Consider the following 11,253-nt stretch of genomic DNA (forward strand, 5'->3'; position numbering starts at 1 on the left):
ACAATTGTTTCTGTTGCTCACTCGAGACCTGACATGGTTCTTCTTGACTTCGAGAAGCGAACCATGTTCGTTATCGAATTTTCGGCACCAGCTGACAAAAACGTCATAGCCAAGGAGAATGAAAAGAATGAGAGGTATCGAAACCTTATAAGGGAGTTGCAACGATTGTACCCGGAATATTCTGTTAAACTGATCGTCCTTATCATCGGCGCTCTTGGAGGTGCCAAGCTTTCACTTGCTAATAGCCTAAAAAGCATCCCTGCGTGTCAACAATATGCTAGAACACTTGCGGGAAAAATGCAGAAGGCGGTTGTCCTTGGGTCGCTCCGTGTTCTTAGGGTCCACGAGGCTTTTGCTGGATCGTCGTATTGATTCCTTTACAGACTGTAACCACCTATCTCACGGTTGTGTTTCCTTTTTTATATTGAGTCAATCGACCCAATTTGCACCTTACTTTGCTGACATCCATATCCAACCTGAGCTTCCAAGATAGATTTCGATCCCTTCCTGGGGCAAAGACTGCACTTGTAGGCCTATTTTTGCGTTCCAACATTCTAACTGTTGTCAGAGCTGCACAGTATTCAAGAGTTTGCACCTCTAACGCAGTTTGTGTTGCGTTCAAAAGCTTAGGTAAAACCTTGCTGTTCAGGTTTAGTAAATTTAGTAAAGCATGACCAAAATTCCTTGCAAGGTGCTGTAATTTTTCTGGGATTTCGCTGTTCTTATCATCGTTATTAATGTCAGAATATGTTTGTAGTGGATGCAGTACTTGAGGTTCATTATCCCTAGAACCTATGCCTTCAGCTTCAAGCAGAACTTCGTTGTCCATGTCTTCTAAGTTGAGTTTATTAGTAGGAAGCTTCTGATCCACTTTCATTTTGATGACAGCTATTTCAGCAGCCGAAAGCAATCTGTTTACAGATATTGAGCTTTTTTAATCTGCTAGATTCGGTTCATTTATTCTTGCGGCTAGCTCTGAGTACTTAAGTAAAAAGAGTCGATGATATTCAGAGATGTTCTCTGTTCATACGGTATGTCCATTTTAATCACCTTCTGGGTTGCTGAATCTCTGCTTCTACCTCTGGTTGTACAAGGCCATCTACCTCTGTGGGATGTGGTGGGCCTGCATCAGGAACAGCTTGAGGAAGAACATCAATTGCCGCTGCTTGATCGTCCTACGAGGTTTCATCTAACTGATGTTAATTGCCATCGTTTTTCCACATCATAAAACCCGTTGTTTAATCTCCATTCCCACGGTCTTCTGAGATTTGTGGATTAGTACTGATGCCCTTCACCTTTCCGACCCAATCTCTTAGTGCATGTTTCTTTATATGCGGATACTTGCAGCAAATTTCATCTTAAAATTGAATCCTTTTTCGACATTGGTTTCAAACTCCGCACTGTCGAAATAGAGACGCATCAATTCCTCTTTTAGTGTGGTATCCCACTTGATGCTCTTTCACGGTATTTATGTTGAGGTGGTTGACTGTAAATAGCTAAAGCATCGCTAGCAGGAACAGTTAATGCTCCAATCCTTACCGTTTGACGCAGATGTTCTGGCTGACCAGCTGTTTGGTTAGTGCGATCTGCCAGACCATCTCGCAGCTCGCCATCACCACCGTCCTGCATGCTGTAACCTCCAGCGGCGGCTGCAGGGGCCTAAATCTTTAAAATACTCTCCATTATTATTGATGTGTTTTGGTGTGCTTCTTAGTCCCTTTGCTCTTCGCTCTCTACCTGTCTGGCACGGGAAACCCTGTCAGTAGGAGTTCTACAACCAACATAGCCATAAAGTCAGGAGAGGAAAACTCAAGCCCTACTGCTACAACGACGCGAGAACCCCGTCTGTAGGGCCATTATTATGGTTGAGAAGTTGTAAGCTCCAGCTGCTACGATCATGGTGCCTTACAGCAACCGATCCCGATGCAATCGAAAAGTGTCCGTCATCCACTTCTTCTCCTTGCATCCTAGAAGGTAAGAAAGAACAAGAAATTTACGCAAGATACTTCATACAGCACTGTTCCTTAGAGTCCGATCTCTAGGCGCGGATGGCCTTACGCGACAAACGGCACAGTTGGGGCTGAAGGTTTCACCTCTGGATACTTTTATTTTTTTAGGGCGAACTACCAATGTTCAATGTTCTGAGGAACAGTGTCGTCGGACCAGATGAAGTGATCTCAGAAGAACAGCCTTTTGCATCTGGCTCGCGATGGGCTGACACTGATATGTTGATTGGTGGAGAATGATAAATTCCAGTAGATCTTACAGTTACATTCATTATGCGCTCGCGGTAAACTAAGGTGCCTATAACGCCGTCTTGATAGATAAAAAGAAATTTCTTAGTCTCCGATCTCAATCCAGCAGATTTGAGAAACATATTGGACAGACACATCGATAACTCTTATTTACAAATATTGACGTTGAATTTATCATTAAGGGGCTTGTCATCATGTTCTCTTACTAAAAGCGAATGTTTTGTTTCCTGTACACACTTTTGAGCAACAGAGCTGTTAGTGATGCTAAGCCTCCTCTGCGGCCCTATCTGCGACACGGTATAAAAACACTGCAGCATTCATTTCATCTGGATGTACGAGGCGCGTTAGAGAATATGTGCTTTTTAGAACTGAGCAGGCTGTAGCCCGAACCGTTTTTCGATGAAGACACTCTAAGCTAAGCATACCCTTACCCCATTTATCTCGAAGGAGGTATATACGAGTTACGCAAGATCTATCATAGCATAATCTTGCATAATGTATAGGAACGGCCAGAATATTGATCGTCTGGACCTTATTCTTCCCAGAAAATTCGGAAGCCCACATTTTTCTGAAGATCCTGATCGTCACACGATGATATATTTTCTAGTCTTTCTTTATTAGATGGACGCAAGCACACTTGTCCAGTCCAAAGCACATTCCAATTGCTTCAGACTACCTATTTGCCGTCACAAAGATTTAAAGGTCCTGTTTTGAGGCGGCAAAGAGTTTAAGTTTGTCCATGTATAAAAGGTGGTTGACCTAGAACTTTCTTCTGATCGGTGGGCCACATACGTATCTAGAGCTTATTTCTCGGAGTCACTTCTATTTCGTCAGATGTTATGACAAATCTTGTCCACCACAAGAGCATAAACTCTTTCATACATCTCACTATTTTTGTATGTACCTCCAGGCACTAAATGAGCTTCATAAGTACCGTGCGTCATTCCACTAACCACTGCGAAATTGGTTGTTCTCCGTTTAACGAAGTAGTAAATATATGAGCTAAATGTTGGTGCGTAGGAGTGAACTTCTTTAACCAAAAGTTATTGATTTTATCTAGCCCTGGCGCTAAAAAGTTCTTAGTCCTAGCAAAAATTTTCTTCACTTCTTCAGCTGTAATTAGTAGACACTCCTCCTCTAGTCATTGCTAAACTTGCCTCTGGCACAATTGACGATTCGTCTATCCTGAGAAAGACATTTTGATGAATGTTTGACTTCCTAGTTCTCATGTTGTCATCATCGGCTATCTGGAAAGATGGTCTTTCTGGAACGGGTAGTATGGTCACCTGAGGATCTCACACTTGTTCTTGATAAAGAGCTTCATATGCCCTTTGATGTAAAAAAGATACCTGATCTCTTAAATACTAAGGCGTTTTATCAGCATATCCCGGGTGCATATTGTCCCAACGTTTATGTAACCTCTGCATGTCCTATTGCCACTCCCGAATGAACTATGACCTCCATCCGAGAGAGGCCTATTGTGTATGGCACTGCACGATACTAGCGACGTAACCGCATAATTAACTGCGGGGGATCGTTGCATTATTTCTATTATTGTTAAAAAATGTGCTGCTTCTTCCTTATGTATGATCTATAAATAATGTCTCTCACAAAGTAGGACGCATGTGCGCTTCACATTATGCCCATCTTCAAGTACGGCGTATAAGCCTGGTACCTATGCGCCTCTGACAAAATGCCACGAACATGTCCTGCATCATGCACGTGCCCCTCACGTTTGCTCTGTCATAATTGAAAACATTTAGTCAAGAACAATTTCCATCAGGAGGTTTAAAAAAATGCAGGTCTTTTCTTTCTCGGGGGAAGGGGGTAGATCAAAAACTTCCTAGTAAATGCCAAACTAACTTTTTAAAAGTTTAAGTACACAAAATCTGTCAGTTCGCACATCGCGGTCACAGGTCAAAATCAAAAACAATTTGCGTTTTTCTCCTAATTTTCAAGCGAATAACTTTTTCTCTGATTTATGTAAAAGACGAAAGTTGTGTACTATGATAACGCAAGCACCTATTAGTATATACCTCGTAATGATGCGCAACGTGACGCAGTCAAGGCTAGGCCGTTAGGTTACTATTGGAACACCGGAATCGAAATTTCTACAACTGAAATTCCAGTGTAATACCAAAAATGACATTGTTCCATTTTTTAATTCCTCGACTTCAGTCCGCAAACGTAAAGAGAACTTTTGATGAGGTCTATACTACATATGAACTGATTTCATCACAGTATACAACTTTTATAGTATACCTGATTCAGAAAAAAATTGACCTAAGAATAACGAAAAAAATGCAATTTCTCCTGATTTTGACCTTTAACAGGATTTTGCGGACTGAGCGATTTTTTGTTGCTTAACATTCCAGGAAGTTATTTTGGTACCCACTGAAAACCTTGAAGTTCGTTTAAGTTGTCTTGATTATGTTTAATATATTTAGTATATTAATTTGAGTATATTTAGGTTTAAGTTAGTTTCTTCAAGTTATGTTTGGATCCCAATAATACAAAAAGAAATTCCTTTTTTTAAACTAGTGTGCTAAATTCATGTTAGGGCAACAGATTTTAATATTTAAGTATTTATTAGAATCGCACTGGTTATTTAAGTAACGTTTAGAAATATTCGCGGCGACAAGAAAAGATCGTTGATGACTGCCAGAAGCGAAAATTAATTTCCTTAATATACATGATTATACATTTTGAAACAGTAACAAATTTCTTTCTTATACATTTATATAAGTATATATGTAAAAAAATAAAAGGTACCATAGGTTCTTTGATGTTACAAGTTCAGAAAGAAAAACTTGAGTTGAAAATTAGAGAAGGCTTTTTTAAATTATTTATCTATTGTATATTACATCCACATTCAATTATGTCCTTCGTTTATTCTAATTAAAACTTGAAATTCATTATGTGCAGGTTCATTTGGATTACCCACCAGCACATACCTTTGGAATCCGACACTCGCCATATGTTTGCAATCTAAAAGACGCTGTTTATTAGCTACGGATTTTCATCTTCACGCATCCAAATTTACAAAATCAAGCAAACTACATTGTTGTTAGCAACCTTAACATTTTTAAGCAGCAACCCAGCTCTTTGTGAAAAAGAATACTAAACTTGACCTCTTTTGCAATTCAATCAATTGCAACTTTTAATCGCATATCAAAAGCTGGAACAATAGTCTAGCCTTGAACAATACCTTCGTTTTTCAGCACGAACATTTTTCCAACAAGGATTTATATTATTTGTTTACAATTCGAATTTCTTTTATTTTCCTATGCCAGTTAAATTATGAAAAATAACTGTATGTATGCACATTAACAGAAATAAAGAATTATTTAGTCATCAATTATCATCTAATCATGTCCTCTTTTCAATTGAAAGAAACCTTCACAATTTGAAAGATTTTATTGTTCACTTTGTGAAAACGCTATAAAAATATTTCACCAGTAATTTCATAAAAAAGGGGATGCAAAAATAAGTCTTTTGATTTGTCGATTAATGTGAAAAGTAAATGCCATTGTAGTGTAATTGCACTTCAGACGGAACGCTATTTGCTCCAGATGAGCAACTTCTCCTTCTACATTAGCTCGCTTAAGTCTAGTTATATAATAAAAAAAGATCACTTTAGTTTTTTTTTCTTAATACTAATTTGTTAGAGATGTGATTCACGTTCATAAACACAGTCTCCTGCAATCCACGTGGACAAAACTTCGAGTTTTTCATTGAGTAAAATAAAATCGGCTTCGGCTCCGAAATTCAGTACTCCTTTCCGAGAATGAATTTCGAGGACTTGGGCAGGATGCAAAGTCGCTGCCTCCAAGGCTTCAACGATTGTACATTCTGAAAATAAAAACAAAATAACAAGTGATAAAGGCTGAAGACAATTTTATCATTTCTAAATTATATATTTGTAAAAAATTATCTAAAATTTATTTTTACCAGTTGCTTCCTTAAAAAATCGAACACATTCGGACATGTTAGCGATACTGCCGCAAAGAGTTTCCGTTCCTGCGATGTAAGCTCTATCATTTCGAACTTCAATTTCGCGTTGACCTAATTGATAAATTCCTTCTTTTAAACCCAAAGCCGAAATCGCATCAGTCACCAAGACTAAGCCTACAAAGAGAAATAATATCCTAGTAATTAGTATAATGGGTTAGTAAAATTGAATCAATTTTGCTTCCTCATAAAAGAAGCTTTGTAATAGTAACATTTCCGAAAATTTTAAAATTAATTTAATTAAACCTTTTTCAATTTAAAAATGTTTAATACAATCTTCTAAGCAACTGTCAATCTTCTTTGAACACGATAACTTGAACACGGTTACAGATTAATTGATGACATTGTTACACAATGAAATTTCTCTGAAATTTTATTCTGTTATGCTTCTCAAAACAACAGCTCCCAACTAACCAAAAAATGCAAACTGTAACACCCTGCTATAATAACTATAGCTTAATACCCAATTTACAATCCAATAAGTTCAGTTAGTTTGAATTTTCGTGCGCCAGCTGCGATCTTTGATGAATCGATACGTCGATACATCGATCAATCGATTGGGTGCAAATCACGCCACAGCTTTGCTCGCAGACGGTTGACCCCTTCGCTCGCGGTGAGCTCCTAGTCAGTACCAAACCAGTCACCACCCGGTAAGGGTGGCATTCCGACACGCGAACTCTTACCGAATTACCTGTTGTGCGTCGAGAAATAAATTGTTGGTGGCTGAAGCCTACTTAATAAACCCCGACTGAACCTGAAATCTCGACTTAATAATTTTTCCTAATCCTAACCTCTAATTAGGGATAACCTCATTTACCCTACAACGGTAAGTGTTCTTCAAGCTTTTGCAAGCTCGCTGTTCTTCATCCTCTCTGTCCTCTGTCTAAAGGGTCTGGAAATTTTCCCCTTTTATTTATTAGCGTTTTCTTTTCTTACTTCTTCTTGCTCTTTTTTACTACTTCTTTTTGCTTCTATCTTATGTCTTCTATTACGCTCCTCTCACTCTCATTTCTCGGTCCTCTGCAGAGAGGATCTGGGATCCTTCTTTTCATTTCTCGATCGTCTGTAGAGAGGATCTGGGATACTTTTTTTTATTAATTTGTTATTCTCGGTCCTCTGTATAGAGGATCGGGGACTTCCATCCTACGTCTCGGTTCTCTGCTAAGAGGATCTGGGAATTCTGTCTCGTAGTTCTCGGTCCTCTGTGGAGAGGATCTGGGATACTTTTTGTTATTAATTTGTTATTCTCGGTCCTCTTTATAGAGGATCAGGGTCTTTCATCCTTCGTCTAGATTCTTTGCTAAGAGGATCTGGGAATTCTGCCTTCGTAGTTCTCGGTCCTCTGTAGAGAGGATCTGGGATCCTTTTTTTATTAATTTGTTATCCTCGGTCCTCTGTACAGAGGATCGGGGACTTTTACCCTGCGTCTCGGTCCTCTGCTAAGAGGATCTGGGAATTTTTTCTTCGTAGTTCTCGTTCCTCTGTAGAGAGGATCTGGGATCCTTTTTTTTATTAATTTGTTATTCTTGGTCCTATGTATAGAGGATTGGGGACTTTTATCCTACGTCTCGGTCCTCTGCTAAGAGGATCTGGGAATTTTTTCTTCCTAGTTCTCGGTGCTCTGTAGAGAGGATCTGAGATCCTATCTTTCTTTATTACTTTCTTGGTCCTCTGTCAGGAGTATCAGGGATTTTTTTGTCCACCTACGTCTCGGTCCTCGATCAAGAGGATCTAGGATTCCATTCCAGTCAACATGATGGACCACGTGACTACCACGGAAAAAGTGTATTTTTCCCATCCGGCCCTAGCCAGCCACAGTGTGTCGAAATCCTTTTTTTTGACATCGATCAAAATTATCATGAACTCTTATTCTACGATCCGACTGATCTTTCGTAATTTGGGATCCAATGAATAAATGTTCCATTCCTTGTGTATTTACATGAACAGTTAATTAATAAAAAATTAAAATTAAACAAAATTGCTTGTCAACATTCGAAGGTTTATTTTCAGCAAACCAATAATACAAAAGATTCTTTGGTTTAGGATGCATCGATTGACCTATAAAATTGAAATTTTTTATCAAAGAGTAAAGAAGTTATCATCATTTATATTATCTTTAAAATAGATTTTTGTAGTAAAAAATTTTTCTTTCTCATGATTTAAGTAGATGCGAGAATAGAAAAGATGTGTTCATTCGAGAAAAACCGATTGAGTTATAATATTCATACATTTTATTGAAGAGTAAGAAAGCTATGATAATGTATAATATTTGAGAATCCAGGTTTTTTTTAGTAAAACTTTTTTCTTATCATAATTCGATGATGATACAATAATAAAAAAGATTCCTTGGTCCAAGACGAATCGATTGGCCTATAATATTAATATGTTTTATCAAACGCATCATCTGTAAGTAGTAGTCAACAGGCGTTAGAGGTCTTATTTGTTAAAACTTTTTACCGTTGCAAAAAAAAACCATTGTGATTACTTCGTGACCTTGTAATGGGAACTTTAACGGAGATATGGACAACGAAGTCGTGATTGAAGTTCAAGGCATAGGTTCTAGGGATAATGAACATCAAGTACCGGATCCACTACATTCACATTCCGGCATTAATACCGATGATGTCAACAGCTAAATCCCAGAAAAATTACAGGACCTTGCAAGGAATTTTGGTCATGCTTTACTAGAATTCAGATATGTAGAATCAACGCTAAGGCATTCCCTGCCCAAAATGAACATTACAAATGATCTGCGTGAACTACTGAAACACCTCAATAACAAGGCTTTACCTACGTATTTGAACGCAACACAAACTGCGTTAGAGGTGCAAATTCTTGAATACTGTGCAGCTATGGCAACCGTTAGAAAGTTGGGCCGCAAAACTAGGCCTGCAAATTCAGTTTTTGTCCCAGAAAGGGATCGCGATCCACCATGGAAGATCAGGTTTGATATGGATGTCAGCAAAGGAAGGTGGAAATTGGATCTATTAACTCAATATAAAAAAGGAAATAGAAACGGAATGCTAATAAACCATTTGATTAAAATCATCCACCCTCGGCACATCGAGACATTAACACCAGCAATATTGAATGAAATTTTAGACTCTCAACAACAGTGACTTAATGTTCTTACTGCCAGACTGCGTCGGTACAAGAAAAGTAGTGCACGAAGGTAACAAAATCGAAACTTTCAGGCAGATGAAAGAAGGTTTTATCGTGAACTGAGTGTAAAGTTAAATAACCAGCAAGACACCGAAGTCCCTCAATTGGAAAATATGACTAACTACTTGTCGGGTGTTTGGGAAAAATGAACAGATGCAATTTGGACTCAAACTGGAGAGAGCAAGGGCCAGCAATAGCCCTGAAATGCCATGTCCGGGCATGGTGCACAACTTCTGGTACAAGTACCTGACGAGTGTGAATCTTGCGTTGGCAAGGTATTTTCAGAAGGTCATTGAACACCAAGATCTGATGCCAGGCTTTATGCTCCAGGGTACTACGTGTATGAAACGTAAAAAACAAGACGCTCAAAATCAATCTGAATTTCGACCGATAGCCTGTTTTCCACAATTTATAAATGTCTTACAGCTATCATTACAGATAAGGTATATTCTTATTGCAATTATAATAACATACTTACAGAAGAACAAAAAGGATGTTGTAAAAAGTCACGAAGCTGTAAAGATCTATTCACTATAGACGCTGTTGCCATGACTCAGGCTATCAAGCATTAAAGGAACTTACACATGGCATACGTTGACTACAAGCAAGCGTTTCCTTCCATGCCGTATGAATTTTTACTTTAAGTCTTAAAACTTTACAACATCTGCCCACGCATTAAATTCAATTCACGCGTATATTCCACGGCGAGCACCTCAAAACATTATTCTATATCCAGAGACGGAAGGATTCGTCATTGTGATACATGACAAGGTTTTCAGCACCAGGAACGATCGCAAACACGTGTTACATCAGGACGTGATTGATCGGTGCCGATTATGTCGAAATACCAACGAATCCATCGATCTCATTATTGATGGCTGCGGCGTGATCGCTCAGAATGAATATACGCGCAGATATAATGATATAGCGGGTGTCATACATCAACAGCTTGCCCTAAACCTAGGATTTGCACTCAACCTATACAACCAAGATCCACAAGTATAGCGAGTTAATGCATGAAGTAAAGACCATATAGAGTAATATGAATCATGCGTATATACGTCCCATTGTCATTTCAGCTACAGGAAATGTGCACGCAAGATGCACTGAACACCTTGAACGTTTAGGAGTTAGTAGGGTATTGGCAACAGCTCAAAAGGCGTTTTTATTGAACACCTGTCGCATTGTAAGAAACTTTCTTGATCATCAGGAAGCAAGCGACTAAAAACCTGTAGAGTGGCAGATAGTAGCTCTAAGAAAGTAAACAGAGGCGATTGTTGTCACCTCCAACGGTAGCAGACGCTCGTAATTGTATACCTACAACATCATCTAGGGAGGTTTCAACCATCGTATTAAATTATTTGAATTAACTTATAACATTCTAATCTCATCAGTCACTTGACGTAATCCGTAGCTATTATGTATAACAGGTTTACACGAGTAAAAGTTTTATGAAAACACTGTGATGATGACAGCTCTAAGAAATCATTCAGAGGTGACTGTTGTCACTTCCAAATTTCGCGGCTGCTCATAATTGTATACCTACAACATCATCGCAGAAGATTTCAACCATCGTATTAAATTATCTGAATTAACTTATAACATTCTAATCTCATCAGTCACTTGAGTTAGTCCGTGGCTATGATGTATAACCTGGTTTACACAAGTAAAAGTTTAATAAAAACACTGTGATGATGATAGCTCTAAGAAATCATTCAGAGGTGACTGTTGTCACCTCCAACGCTCGCGGCTGCTCGTAATTGTATGCCTACAACATCATGGCAGGCGGTTGCAAGCAGCGTATTAAACTAACTTATTACATTCT

General features: G+C 38.6%; 2 protein-coding genes across 2 annotated transcripts in view; one reads left to right on the top strand and one right to left on the bottom strand.

Annotated features, from left to right (window-relative positions):
- The window catches only part of LOC117173573, a 207,206-nt gene extending 201,589 nt beyond the window's left edge, over positions 1 to 5,617 (top strand). Inside the window, exon 17 of the mRNA XM_033362215.1 lies at positions 5,181 to 5,617. Coding sequence (XP_033218106.1) covers positions 5,181 to 5,264 — 84 coding nt within the window. The 3' untranslated portion in view covers positions 5,265 to 5,617. The remainder of the gene's footprint in view (positions 1 to 5,180) is intronic.
- A 36-nt stretch (positions 5,618 to 5,653) lies between these two features.
- Positions 5,654 to 11,253, bottom strand: part of LOC117173486 (N-acetylglucosamine-6-phosphate deacetylase) — an 85,681-nt gene continuing 80,081 nt past the window's right edge. The window contains exons 6-7 of the mRNA XM_033362094.1: positions 6,207 to 6,383; positions 5,654 to 6,107 (exon numbers count right to left, since the gene is read on the bottom strand). Of these exons, the coding sequence (XP_033217985.1) occupies positions 5,920 to 6,107; positions 6,207 to 6,383 (365 nt within the window). The 3' untranslated portion in view covers positions 5,654 to 5,919. The remainder of the gene's footprint in view (positions 6,108 to 6,206; positions 6,384 to 11,253) is intronic.

The sequence above is a fragment of the Belonocnema kinseyi genome, chromosome 5 (genome assembly GCF_010883055.1).
Source record: "Belonocnema kinseyi isolate 2016_QV_RU_SX_M_011 chromosome 5, B_treatae_v1, whole genome shotgun sequence".
Lineage (NCBI taxonomy): Eukaryota > Metazoa > Arthropoda > Insecta > Hymenoptera > Cynipidae > Belonocnema > Belonocnema kinseyi.